At 32.6% G+C, this 15856-nt stretch overlaps 1 protein-coding gene across 3 annotated transcripts in view; it reads right to left on the reverse strand.

The window, feature by feature from the left end:
- Positions 1–15856, reverse strand: part of LOC118443274 (neural cell adhesion molecule 1-B) — a 112044-nt gene that overhangs the window by 32711 nt on the left and 63477 nt on the right. For all 3 annotated transcript variants that reach the window (XM_035870009.2, XM_035870008.2, XM_035870003.2), the window contains exon 2: positions 6344–6473. In XM_035870009.2, the coding sequence (XP_035725902.1) occupies positions 6344–6473 (130 nt within the window). The remainder of the gene's footprint in view (positions 1–6343; positions 6474–15856) is intronic.

Below are 15856 nucleotides of genomic sequence, written 5' to 3' on the forward strand. Positions count from 1 at the left end.
TAAGTATATCCGCTTCACAATCTTTGGAATTAAGGAACATTAAAGAATGTGATTTCACGGGCCATCATGGTCGTTCGTTCAACCAGATTAAAAGATGTCCGACCGACGAAAGAATTACGAAAGGAATTCACGAAGGACGTACGGATAATCATTGTACCTAATGCGTCTTATGGCGTATCGAATCGTCACGTAATTCTATCGTAATTGGAACACGACGGGATACACGTATAACAACTTTTTGATACGTGCAATCCGGTTTATAATAGAGCTAACGATTCAAAAATGTTCTAGCCTTCAAATAGGTTAAACATCTTTAATCAAGAACATTTAATCTTTGATGATCATTTTAACATAGAAAAAGAAAAGAAAAAAAAAGGAATAAAGAGACAAAGAATAAGAGAGAAGAATCTTAGAGGAAGAAAGGTACCATACGTGAATTGTAATTCAAGTAGATGGTAGCCTACGTGGGGTATACCTAGTTTCTCACCTGGGAGCCATCCTCCCTGCATGATCGCATATTAAGCATCCAGTTCAGCTGAGAAAGTGGGAAAGATCAAGAGAAAGAGAGAATGAGAGAGGGAGAAAGAAAAAGAGAGAGAGAGAGAGAGAGAGAGAGAGAGAGAGAGAAAGAGGGAGATAGATAAATAGACAGAGAAAGAAGATTGAACAAGAGAACGGGAGATTACGAGGAAAGAGGAGAGAGAGAGAGAGAGAGGAAGAGAGAGGAAGAAAGAGAGAGTGAGTGCGAGGCAACGTGGTTCCTCGCGAGCGAACGAGCGACCGACTAAAAGTTAAATTGCGTTCTACGACTGCAAGAGAGTTCAGATTTCCGCTCGTGACTGAGTATTCCCAAAGATATCCCAGTGGCACGACTCCACTCGCTTCCGCAGCATTGACGATGAAATATGATTTAATTCTTCCACTTCGCACTTCGCAAAGACTCTCGTTGCAACGTGGAACTATCTTCGCGAACGATTCTCTCTTTCTTTCTCTCTCCTCTCTCTCTTTCTTTCTCTTTTTTTCCCTTTCTCTTTGTTCCTCGTTCGACAACAAGTATGACTCTCAAAACGGAAACGATAACGCTCTGAAAACGATTTTCTCCCGTCGTCTCTCGGGTTCTTCATCAACGTTTAAATATACGATAGAAAGGAAATATTATTTATTAGGAACTTATTTTATCAGAGTTATTCCTCGATCATTTTATTGATATGCTAAAGAGAAGAAAATCGTCATGTTAAATCGACAATGTGTCAATGTACGTTAGCGTGTGTGTGTGTGTATTTGTGTGTGTATGCGCACATTTGACTATTCAATTTTATTCTAATATTTTCAATGGTAATAACGTTAAGATCGGAAAATCGTATTAGTATATTACAGAAAGAAGTAAAATTAATTAAAGAGGATTTCATTAAGAGAACGCTTTGAGAGATAGATAGAGAGAGAGAGAGAGAGAGAACGCTTTGAGAGATAGAAAGAAAGAGAGAGAAAGAGAGGCTCGAGCTTTCTCTCATTAGGCAAGATATCGCGAGTCTAATCATAAAGGATCGAATAATCAAGCGACGTTCGTTTCTAAATGTTCTGTGTTCTTACTTCTTTCTTCGTTTTTATTAAAAATATATTACTAGTTCAAATAAGTTTTAAATATATATATATATATATATATATATATATATATATAATACTATAATATAATAGATGATAATCAAGAAATGAATGAAATGTGTCACGTGAAAACGTGCAAATCGAATTTTCGCGTTATAAACCACAACTATTATGAAACATGCGAGAACCTGACGAATCGTGCTATGAAGAAAAAACAAAAAAAAAAAAAAGAACAAGAAAAAAAGGAAAGAGCAAGTCCCGAATAAGCGGGTGAGATTAAAAGAAAATAATAATGACAGGCCATTTATTCCTCCTCTTCTTCTTCTTCTTCTTCTTCTTCTTCTTCTTCTTCTTCCTCTACTTGTTTCGTAGGATTATACTTGGCCCTATTCAGTGGCTGTTCGACAAGTTCGACAGGCTTGCGGTTGTGGCAACGTCGAGTCACCGCATTTGGCACGTTCGTTCGAGTATTCTGAACTTTCGCCGCTTTATTGCCAAGATATTTTAACAAAACCCTCGAGATCTTTCAAAGAGGAGAAAGAAATAGAGAGAGAAAGAGAGAGAGAGAGAGAGAGGGAGAGAGTAATAGATACGAAGGATAGGAAGGTTAAAACAATCCTGCTGGATTTGACCTAAACGTGACAGCCAAGAAACGTATTTTTCTTTCGTTCTCTTTTTCTCTCTTTTCTCTCCGTTTATATCTTTCTCTCTTTCAATGGCAAGAAAAAGAATGTTGTTACCAACGACTTTTTATCTTTTTTCCAACGATTTTCCCCTTTTCCTTTTCTTTCGAAGGAGCATGAGCACTTTTAGATCTCAGCCGAGAAAACGACACCGAGTAAGGCGCGAATCGGAGTGAGTGAAATATCTTGAAACTTTTTGGCCATCGAATAGAATCAAATGGATTTCGAATAGAATCGGATATAGATCGCTAAGAGTTTTGAGATAGTTTCCACGGAAAATATGGTATTTTAAATAGTTTAAAGTGGTTATCTTTGCGGTTTCTAAAATTATTTTTAAATTTGTATTATTGCAAAAAACAATAAAAAAAAAAAAAAGAAAAAGAAAAAAAAAAGAATCGATCGATATTAATATTATATAAAAGAAAATATTGAAGGAATAACGATAAATTATTTACAATATAATGAACTGCGTTATGTATAACACGTCTATTCTTATTTTCGCACCTTAGCGTGCATTTATCTTCGCTAACGCATTATCTTTAGAACACAACGACCGTCGTTATTATCGTTGTACATGGAAAACATGAAAGTGTCACATACCTGGCATTTTTTATTTACATCGATGTCACCCACTACATTTCTCTCTAGTCTCTCTTTCCACTCTCTATACCTGTCCTTGGGGATATACGAATAGTGCGACGTTACACGAAGTTCCATTAAAAAGTAATATGCGAATCCTGGCGTAGAAAGGAAAGAAAGAAAAAAAAAAAAAATAAAAAAAAAAAAGAAGATAAATTAAAGAGAAAAAAATTCTGACGAATAAACAAGGAAATACCTTTGAAGCTATTATCACGGTTTGCTCGGTACTTCGAAATATCGATCGTAGATGCATACAGGATGATACAAAATGACAATAATTGTAGAACTTGTAGATTCATGTATAACCAAAGAATTTTAATTATTTTCTTTTTTTTTTCTCTCTCTCTCTCTTTTTTTTTCTTTCTTTTTTTTTTTTTTTTTTTTTTTTGTAATCAATAACACAAATAAAAAATTATATTTTACAGCACGTATTTAAAACGATCAACTTTACAATCTAATAAAAGCATCAAGAAGCTTTTTAAAGTTTCCGACGATGCTCGCATACTCTTCCACGGTTGTTTAACGCTAAGCCTTTTCCAAAGTCTTTTTAAGTTTGTTCCACTGTAACGTATTTTGAATAGTATTGAGATCAAGAAAGTTTGAGGATCAAGTACTTTTATCTAAAATCTCCGAAGAAACAATTCTTTGCACAGATTTTACTCCATGTGTAAGTATCTAATCCTTATAAAGAATCCAATATCTATTTTCATAATGCATAAGTGCAAAAGATCTTCTATTTCAAATAATTAATCTAAAATATTTTTACTTCTTATCGTCGTAAATTTAAAAAAGTATCTTTATTGACGTTTGTATTAAATATAAAGATGGTCTTTGTTAACATGTATTATAAAATATGATTTTTCTATTTGTGTTATTAATTCATAAAAAAAAAAAAAAAGAAAATAGAAAAAAAAAACAGAAAAAAGAATACAATAAAAATTCGTTAATATATCATAAAGTTGAAAGATTCGAAACTATTGTCACAGTTATTTTGAAACATCCTGTAGTTTATTTGCACAGTATATACGAATCATCCTCGCATTAACGTTTCATTGGAGCTTCCATGAATAACTTTATGTAAGCTATCATATGCCTATATGTATGTATTGCAAACAGACAGACAGAGAGAGAGAGAGGCAGAGAGAGAAAGAGAGAGAGAGAGAGAGAGAGAGAGAGAGAGAGATTGAGACAGAGAGAGGGAAGGAGCGTAGTCATTGCGGGCAGGCAACTGATTTATCGCGTTCAAATTAATGGCTCATTAGTTCGTTCTCTCGCGCTAATGAGTCAATCGCCTCTCAGAAATGGATAACCCTTAAGCGTGGCATATGTGCCTAACACGATCGTTTACAAGACTCAGTACTTGTGCCAAACGAGATGATACGGAAAGCAAACGAAGATGATGAAATGAGATAGAATTGATTATTCAAATTTTTGTCAGAAATAGAAAGAAGAAGATAAAGAAGATAATTTACTTGCATATATTTCTTTCGTTATATTTCGAATATAAAAGAAAATAATAATAATAACAATAATAATAATAACAAAAATAATCAAAGTTTAGTAGTAATAATAAGAATAATAATAATACTCTGTCTCTTTGAATGGGATACGATGAAATTATTAAATCAACTAGCTTGTGAATAAGCAAGTATATAATATAGTATATATACATGCTTAATGAGATGAGCGTAGGGGAGATATATGCGAAAGCTTCGTTTCGACGGAACAAAGGTAGACTGACTTATACCATTTTTATTTTCCACAGTTCGTTGCCAAATCGTAATTATTCGTGCAATGATATTTCTCTTTTGCTACTTCAGAATGTTACCAGAGAGATTGAGTAATGCTAAATAAATAATGAACCCTTTTTTGTGTATATATTAATGTACATTTCTAAACGATATTTATTTTTAATAATAAATAATATAGGGATTTATTTCAGGGGATGTTTTCCAAAGTGAACGTAACCATTTAGAATGATCAAATTAAATATTAATATTGTAAATCTTTAAATGATTATTTTATAAGTTACATTATATTTGAATTTAAACGAAACAAGATTATACGCGTTGAAATCCGTGTTTTCATATAAAAATATATCGAGAATAGTTGTACGCTTTTGGAATATATTTTAGTTATGTTCGAAAAAATTTGTATTCGATTCATGAAAGGATTCGTCGTGTAAAACTTTCGTTTAAAGTTTCACACTTTTGGAAAAGCCGAATGAACGAATGAACAATAGAGAAAGAATACAAGAAGAAGGAAGAAATAGACGAAAAATAGGAAAGACGTTTGCTACGAGAAAGAGAAGCGAAAAGGATCTTCGCGTAACAGTCTGTGGCACGTACGATAAGCGAATAGGATGTCGCACAATAAATATTTTACTGCGTCGCCACGAGAAGGAAGACGGCTTAGGAAAGTGGGTGGGCCCATGACAGGAGTGGAATCTCCTAGAGAAAATGTACGAATTCGCGAGGTCGCCTTTAAATTTAAACTTTCTTGTCGTAGTAAAGATTAAACTGACTTTACAAGAGTTGATGCGAGTCTTGGTTACGTGTTTCATCCCCTTACTTTGTTATCTCTTTACATTCACCCTTTTCACTCCTGTAAATGTTATTTTATATGTGTGATTTTATCATGACACATTATGATACATTTTATATATATATATATATATATATATATATATATAAAATTGATGATGAATTTAATAAGAGATCAAGTCCTTATTGTCTCCGACAAATTTTAAATCGAATATATTATAGTAATATTGTAAATAATATTATATTTACATTATATTCTGCACATTGGATAAATCTCAATATGTAAAACTAAACAATCGACGATTTTTATAGATAGAAAAGAAAGAAATTTTTACTTAACGCGATGGCATCGACATTCTTATCATTCTTATTTTCTTTCCTTTTCGTTCTTACAAATTCGATGCTCGGCTTCTCGATGCGAAAGATGTAGATCCGTGAACGGGATAACCCAAAGCGATGAGAATTTCCATTCTTTTTTCTCCTACCGTTTTTTTCAATAAAACGTAGGACAAAGTTGGGACGTCGAACGTGCATGTCGAAACGAGAGAACTTTCCCATTATCATTGAATCGATGAAAGAAAACGATAGAGAAAGAGAGAGAGAGAGAGAGAGAGAGAGAGAGAGAGAGAGAAAGAGAGAAAAGGAAAGAGAGAAAGAGATGAAGTTAGGCGATCTCGAAGAAGGAACTATCGACGTGATTCGAATGAAAATCGTTCGAATAGTTCTCCTACGTAATACAATTCCATCTATCGGATTTCTAGCTTTATTCTCTGAAGTATAAACGTAAAGACGAGATTTTCCCGTCGAGGCGTTATAATAAAATGATTTACTTATTACGGTGCGATGAACGATACGTCGTTCGTATACGTGATTTACCTATAAATCGGATCACCCCCATCTTCCTTGAACCAGAGCACCATGTTGACGTTGTCGTCGTTGGGCGCATGTATATCGCACGGTAGCTGCACTTTATTTCCGACCACACCTTCTATCGTAGTAATTGGCACTGAAATTAAATGAGAAAAGAAGCGATATAATAATCATTCTGATTTTTATATATCAAAATTAATTCGAGTTATGCTCGAGTTGAACAATTAATTGTTTGAAAAAAGAAAAATATGTATATTAATTAAATCTGATTACATAAAAAGTATAGTAACGATGTAAACGATAATCAAATTAAAACGTATACAAACGTATTATATTATTAAATTAAATTTATATTCATATTAATCGTATAATTGAACAATTTTTATCTCTCTTTATAAAGAGACGTGTATATATAAATTAAAATTTCATTAGATGAATAATATAATGACGATGTGTACGATGATCGTATAAGAATAGATAAACTATCTCGAAGAATAATTCAAGTGTAAAATTTCACATAAGTGAATGAAATAAGAAAGGATGTCTCTTCGAATCGATGAATTTGACGATGGTAAATGGGCGTTTGATGTCGCAACTGTAGGGAGTGCCGTTACTAAATTAGATTTACATGTTGATAGAGTTATCACGTTTTAACAAGTTCCTCGCAAGAGCCCCTTTACACTCTCGTCCCTTCTTATTTGTAGACCCTAATGGAACTGGTATCTGAGCCTAATTTGACTGTTAAGTATTACAGAGTACTATTGCTTAATACACTTAATTACTTCCTTCAAATCTGTTAAATTGTTCAACAAGATAATTTAAATGCGAAGGAAAGATATGAGAATTACGAGAATGAGAAAATGGGGAAAAAAAAAAAGACAAGGTGAATATATAATCAATACTTTTTTTTCTTCTGTTATCGATTATAAGCCAATCTAAAAGGACAATTTAATTATGAGGAAAAGAGTGAGAATGACGTGGTATGAGAGAAAATGTAAAAGGTAAGAGCATATGGTCAATATCTATTCTTTTATCTTTTTTCTTCTTCTTCTTCTTTTTTTCTTTTATTTTGTTGACGTTGTTGTTGATTCTGAGGAAAAAAAGGTACGGGAAAGAAGGAGTACATTAGCGTGGAAAACTCTCTCGGAGACCGGATAGTCAACCTCTTCCATCTTCCCTTTTCCTCACCTTTCTCACTCATCCTCATTCTTCTATGGTTTATTGCACCCTGCTCGGGAAACTTGCGACGCGGTTGACCTTAATGGTGCGTTCACCTGTCGCGTGAAGCAACACGAAGAGACACATAACGTCGCTCTCGTCGAATAAACGAACGAACGAACGAATGAACGAACGAACGAGCGAACGAACGAACGAACGAATGAACGAACGAACGAACGAATGAACGAACGATAGTTAAATGCACGCAATGTGCATCAAGTTTTATGCCCGACTCGATCCAATCGATCAATGAAACGGACAATCCTTTCTCTACGTGTATAAACGCTGAATAGTTGCAGTAACCTTTCATAAATTTTTCAATTGCAAATATCTACAAAGAGAATCTGCAGTTTCTTCGAAGTTACGTCATATATTTCTAAGATATCACATAAATGTTACAATATTTGCATAGTAAATAAATAATGATCGTAACAATTACGTGAAACAATTGAAATATCGCAATAATAAATTTTAAAATGAAAACAGATATTAATTAGAATCTTATCGATTGAGATGATTGAAATGAATCGTACAAAGTCTCAAAATTAGAATTTAGAATTCATTGAAGAAACATAACAAACGTTAGTTCTTGTCCTAGTCATTGGCGTCTTGGAGTTGAATGTAATCGTGTATCGCGATTTGTTCATAAACGCCCACATCGTTCCAAGAAGGTAAAGAAAAGAAGACACGAGAGATATCTACACGGTGGTCTCGTAGGGAATCCCATAAATAACTTTTCTACGTGGAAAACGAATCCATCAGCTTGCGGTACGCTTGAGCGTTCGATTAGTGGAAACATCAAAACGTGCGTACGAGCGTGTGTAACTCCTCCTTTTTTCCTTTTTCCTTTTTTTTTTTTTTTATTTTTTCTTTTTTTCTTCTTCTTTCTTTCCCTTCACTCGTACCGTTCAGTTCCGTCTTCTCGCATAGCCATAAATAAGTAATCATTCGGTTTCCACGAATCTCATAAACTATCATTCCTGGAGCCGGTATACACTTTCTTGGTATACCAAAGTTTATTTTTCTTTTTTTATCGTACGACCGAAATTCGATGCTATTTTTCTTTTTTATTTTTCTCTTCGTTCGTTGGATCGTTCGTTCGTTCGTTCGTTCGTTCGTTCGTTCGTTCGTTCGTTCGTTCGTTCGTTCGTTCTCTTTTACTTTTCGGTAACGTCGGAGAACGAACTACAAAGTTATTTCATCGAGGATACTCGGAGCTTCCGATAAATCGGCAGACGCCTGCTGACTCGGTCCGTTTATCTCCGTTCGAAGATAAATGTGAATGTGGTCCGAATCAAACGTGAATGCTTTTCGAAATTAGACCCTGATGCTCGTTTGTGTTTAAACCAAGCGGATCGAGGTTTTCAAGGTTCTTAGTCATATTCTTCTACACGTTCCGATATGCAATAAGTATCCTTCTGAACCGGTTTTAACAACCTTATTCAAAGGAAATCTCATATTTAATAAATAGTTATCTTCAATGAAAAAAAAAAAAAATCGAAATACCTCTTTCATTTTTTTCTTTCTTTCTTTCTATTACATGAATATTTTCTTTAACGATTCTCTCTTCAATAGTAAAATAAAGAAAGGAAATAAACATTTTCGAATGAATCTTTCGGATTATTCGTATAAGTATTATACATATACTTATCAGTAGCCTTCTTTGTCGGGTCCATTATTTTCTCTCTCTCTCTCTCTCTCTCATACGCGCACACACACACACACACACACACACACGCACGCACACAATCTTTCTTTTTCGGTAGTGCACATAAACTTGACGGAAACTGGCTTACGATAATGACTTCGAACGTAACGAACCTATTCACGATTTAAGGCGGGCAATTAGCCAGAAAGCCGACCATTATTTAGATGACTTTACTCCCACCACTTCTTTCGCCATTTCCTCATACAATTAATTCGACGATAAAAGAAGCATTAACACGAGCGGGGTAAAGGCTGAAGAAAGAAAGAGAGAAAGATAAATGAATAGAAGATAGATACACACACACACACACACATATATATATGTATGTATGTATTTGAGATATAACTTATACGATTGATCAATATATATATATATACATATATTTTTCCTTGCAGGATTATGCAGGTAGAAGAATAAAAAGAGAACGAGACACGTTTAAAAACCGGACCTGAAGGCTACTTTCTCATTTGATCGAGAATCGATCCTCCTTTTAACCACGTCCGGCTTTGAATACTACATAATTATCGACTAATACTAAAAGACACAAAACATAGATCAGGAAATGAAATTGTTAACAACCGAATTAGCATTCGTGATTTGTGGAAATTTAATGGATCTATGATTAGAATTTTTTTATCGTTTTTACTATTCACTTTCAATCATATAAAAAGTATTAATAAACGCCGACAACATTCCTGTAGTATTACTCACTGCTGACTTCTAGGTATAATTTTCTTATATCCTTCAATTTTCGATAATAGAGGTGTAATGGTAACTCTTTATATTTTTATACTTTATAAGATCCATAAAAAAAAAAAACGAATAAAGTATCCCGTTTATGAATATACTTACTTATTAATATTTTACAAGATATATGTTAATGTAATGCGGAACGTTATATTATCGATTGTAGGAGTAAAGAATTAGAAGAGAAATAATTTTCATCGCCAATTTTCACGTTTTTTTTTTTTTTTTTTTTTTTTTACTACTTATAAAATCTTCCATACAAGTCTATATATTTAATCCCTTTTTTTTTTCTTTAATTATTAATAATATTATAATATAAATAATTTGCGTAACAAATTTAATATAAAAGATTAAATGTTCTATCTAAACTAGACATAATATATCCTAAATTAAGATTCTTATTTTGAAAACGAATATTAAAATCATATTTATAATGAATAATTAATGTTTCTAATTCCATTGAAATTATCACATAATGATGTTAGAATGAAACATTAATTTCAAAAAATTCATAACTTTCTCATCTGAAAGAAATTTTATAACGAAGGTATTGGAATATTTAGATGAAGATTTATCGATAGCCGTTCGGTTCGATTCACGCGACTCCCATTTGCATAAATATACGGACATACGAGTTGGCGTTGGATATACGTTCTGTATGATTGATCGCGCATTAATTATGCCTACGTTCGCTTAACGCTAAAGGTCCACATTATACGAACATAAAAATAAAAGTCTACAAATGAAACATAAATAAAAGTAAACTTTTTTTTTTAGTCTTCTTCATACATATCTTTATCATCGATCAAAGGAAATTCTCGAGATTTATAGAAAGTCCTAACAATCTGTAAAATAGAAGAAAAAAAAGCAAAAAAAAAAAAACAGCACCTTTGCATGTACCTACGATGTAGCTTTCTCGGAAAAAAAAAATGAAAATTATTTCATTCGATCGTAATTTCTTTCTTTTTATAAAAGAACAACGTACGCTTACAAATCTTCATCTATCGTATTTTACATTAAATCATTATACCTCAAACAAATTAAAATCATAATAAAAGAAAATATTTACACTTTTAATTAAGATATTCATTTATTAAAATGAATAATACTTTAAATGGCAAACTTGCAGAAGTTATATACTTGTGATAAATGTGAATTATTATAATTTGTGTGCGTGTGTATAACTTATACGATTAGTAAATAATAATGGCAAAAGTAAATATTCTTCCATGAATAAGGAAATGATTTAAAGGAAAATTGATTTCCTTTAACAGTATAACAATTATATCACAGTTGAGACCTATATAATGATATCTTATAAAATTTTGTTTTATCAGGCATAATTTATATCTAAGAGTTTCATTGATTTTAAATCCTAAACTGAATATGTAATCTCAGAAATGCATTTCAATAAAACGTATTACTTTCGGATAATTAATTAACATATAGATAATGTTTCCTCAATACATTCCACTGAAAAAATGTAAAAGTATATTCTATTAAATTTTTACACTATTTTGTTGATAATAACATATACGAATTCAAACAGATAATATCTAAATTATGTAAAAATATTATTTTTATAATATTTTTTTTCAATCCATTTCTTGATATCTTATGAACAGCAATTAAAATATTATTTCTATTCATGTTACGATCAATGATTATTAATTTTCACATATTGTGGAAAATGTACTAAGGAAAAAAGTATTTCCTTTTGTCGTTTCACATTTTATTACTTTAACATTTGCCATATATTTCGAAATACGTTGGCTTGACTTTAGTGAGACAAGAATAAAAAAAAAAAAAGAAAAAAAAAAAAAAAGAGAAAAAGAACTAATGATATATCGAGTATAAGTTTATGTGCGTAGTCGTTGAAGTTGTTTTGTGACAAAGTAACAAATTAACTCGCCTTGTACAACGGAGAAGCATTTCCAAATGGCGAGTTAACTCATTATCTTTTATTAATAATTCAATTAATAATAAATAAATTTGCGACAATGAAAATGATATTCAAACAGATACAAAAGGATTTCAATAAATATATCATTGATATTATATTTTGAAAATTATTATCATAATGAACACAACGTCGAAGGTTCTCTCTGATATTTCTAATTGCTGGAAAGGAATCTCCGTTGTTTTTGTTGCGTCGAGTCTGCGCCGTAGAGAAGAGAAAACGAATCGTAAGAACACAATGTTGTAGGATTAAAGCTGAACATTTGCAAAGAGTCTTTAAAGTGAACGAGACGAACGAATTGAAAAGGTAAAAAAAAGAAGAGGGATAGTCAATCTTAACGGTTTGTTCATTAACTGTTGATCTCACCGATTCGTTCGATTGATCGAGTCGAAATGGTGCTCAGAAAGGTTATTAATGAACCATCATGTTTATCGTATCGCGAAAAATATATTGATTGGGTGCAAGAGAAACACGGCAAAGTTCATAAAAACGAATAAAAAAGTGAACGAATAACGAGCGAACGAAGGAGCTGGACCGACTAACGGAACAATTTTCGCTAGGAGAAAAGCTCTCTCTCTCTCTCTCTCTCTCTCGCTTTTTTATTTCTCTTTCTACTAGCTCTCGAAGCTCTCGCGCAAGCATGACTTTATTTACGAGTCTTTGGCGGCTGCTTCGTTCGCCGGTAATTGCTGCGGCAATTACAACGCGATTTATTGTAATTACAACTTTTACAATACGACGACTGAGCCAAACTACAAGCAGCATGTAACCTTTTCTTTCTCTTTATCTTTCTCTCGATCTGGTAGTATTAATAAATATTTTTATTTATTATCTCATTTTATTTTATTAGATACTATCTCATATTATATTCATTATTATATTTTATATTATCACATTATAAATTACTTGCAATGAGATTATTTTATACACCTTCTTTCCCACAAACACACATGCACGCACACACAAATTTGTATATGTATCATTTTTCTATTGTCAAAAATATCGATCATCCGTCATTCATCCTTCTTTTTAATATCAAACCAATAAACGGGTCAGATTATCATGTCGAATAATTGTCAAGATAAAGTATCGATGTCAGAATACTTATTGCAGATTTCGTTAAAATAAAATTAGAAAATATTTCAGAAGAGATAGACTGCAAGCGAGAGAGAATGAATATCGAAACGTTTCTGAAGGTTTACGATGCTAATATATAAATTGATTCATTCATTATGAGAAATTGTAAAAATTGTCAAGTATCCGGAGGAACTTTTCGTAATTATTGAATTTCTGTAATTATCGTAAATCATTATCGCGACTATGTAATAAGAAATGAATAAGATTGTGACTAGATTTAATTGTTGATAGAAAAATATTTCTTTAAGAAAAAAAAAAAAGAAAAGGGAAAAAAGAAAAAGCAATTGACAAAATATTTCTAATCGAATATACTTAACTTTATTCTGAAAAGTTCTGTAAATCGAATTTAAAGCCGTTAGTTTCGAGGAATCGTGGCATGATGCGTCTGTATGTTCCATGCTTATAACGAATAAGAGGATGTTAGAGAGCTCAAAGTTACCGTATATGCACGACTGGTTACGCTTTTACGAATTCTCTTTGACGATCCCTTAGTCTGAAATGAGATTATGTACATCACCGATTTATTCTCAATGATATTGACGATTCGTGAAAAACCAATGACCGTAAAAAAAAATTATATACGTTCTGTATTATCATTTGAGAAATCTCACATCTTTCTCGAAGATTATCGCTTCTTCTTTAACTCATTAGTGCTTAGCTCGGTCGTTGCATCGTGGACGGTCACGTTTGCGCTCATTTTTCCCTCCTTCTGGAAGTCATCCACTTCTCGTCTCTTTTCATTCTTTGTATCTTACATCTGGCACAGTCCTACGAAGACGTTTTTCCACTTCTTTCATTCTTTTTTAAAGTCGTTAACTTACAAACGTCAATGAAAAGTTACAAATAATATCACGTGTTCTAGATTTAAATATAAATACAATTTAAATATTTCAACAAATTATTCAACTATGATCTACGATAGAAATCATAAATATTTACATATAATTTATAATTTATGTAGAAAAATCTTTCTCCAAGAAATATATAGTGATGTTCCCTGTTACTCTTTCCTCTTGTATCGATCTCACGTATTTCCATTTCTCGTATATTTCAATTAGTCCATTCATCGGCAAATTTTGGACATTCCACCATCGTTGGAATTTTATTTAAAAATAAAATTACCGGTAAAAGATTCTGGACGGTCGAACAGGCACGTGCTCTGATTTGGCAAAGATTTGCGACATGAGAGAGAAAGATAAAGAAAGGGAGAGAGAGAGAGAGAATCATAAAGAGAGAAAAAGAAAAACATAAAGACTGAAGGGGAGAAAAGAGAAGGGGTAGAGAGCTCGAAGTAGGGAAAAATAAAAGGCGTGAACCGAAGAGAAGCCAAGAAAGAGCGCGAAGGGAGATATAAAAAGGGGTATACTTGATAGGAAGGGGTAAAGAGGAAACCAAGAGGGTTGGGCTATCGGTAGTGGTAAGTGCACCAGCAGCATGCCGTGCCTGGCACTTAAGGATATATATTAGCGTTGGGAATATATATATATATATATATATATATATATATATATAAACATATATATGAGGGTACTGCCGGCTTGAATTCAATGCGTAAAAAAAAAGGGAATAGAAAAAAGGGCTTCCTACGTAAAAATTTTCCTCGGCAAGAAAGAAAAGAAAAAGAAAAACATCCCGACGGAAGGGAAGCGCGAGAATCGTTTAGTTATTTATGCATGGGCTATTTTTAAAGTCATTGCTAGGTGCAGTTTTTCGCACGATTCGTATTTGGCACGCGGAATCTTCGATCTCTTTAGTTTCCAGCCAGGTCCTTTTTTCCTTTTGTACTTCCTAAGAAGGTACTACGTTTTAAACTCCTCTTTACGACGTTCTATAGTCGCATCACGATCCCAACGTCTGTTTCCCAACGCTGCGAGTAACAGCTTTCGCATGGAACTGAGCATTTCTCTGTAACGGAGGAGCTTTACAGTTACCGAGCCAAGCTCGCAGACATTAATCTCTCTTATATGAGTTACGGGCCGTATATTTATACATATGTATATGTATAAAATATGCAAAGATACGCATTCGTGAATACATATACGCGAGAAGAAGAGCCTACGATCGGTATTATCTTTAAATCTTACGTCATATCTTTCATATCGAATATAAAACATTAATAATGTCTTAAAGATTAAGAATTACTCGAATGATCGAGAAATTATCAATCGAGTTTATCCAATGAATTTTTGTGAATTTATTTGTATGCTATTAAAAAAAAAAAAAAAAAAAAAAAAAAAAGAAAAAAGAACAAAAATACAATAAAATCTATACAATAAAATATATCAATGATCATATGTAAGATGTAATTTAATTATCTGTAGTATATTATATGACAAAAAAAAAGAAAAAAAAGAAAAAAAAAAAAAAAGAAAAGGTAAGAGAAAAATTTATAAGGTACGGAAAATAGAATGAGATTATAAACTCATTGGAATATTTCTTCATGTGGAAGAAAGGAAAAAGATTTGGATAAAAACAAAGAGCATCGAATGACGTTTTTTCTTCTATCCTTGTTTTTCTATACTTTCCTCTCAACGAACTTTCCTCTCCTCCTTCGTCCTTCGTTATTCTCAGTTTTTACGAGCGACAGCTTTTACACGATGCAGCTGCCACGATACGAGGTCTTCATGGTTTTCAAGAGGCGCTAAAGAGAAAAACTAATCTCGGCTATGAGAAGGATGTATGACTTACGAGCCGAGCAAGTTTCACGTGGCTCTTCTTGATGCTTCACGGTATCAGTACATTACAAACT

This window comes from Vespa mandarinia, chromosome 9 (genome assembly GCF_050613455.1).
Source record: "Vespa mandarinia isolate Hongniang chromosome 9, ASM5061345v1, whole genome shotgun sequence".
NCBI lineage: Eukaryota > Metazoa > Arthropoda > Insecta > Hymenoptera > Vespidae > Vespa > Vespa mandarinia.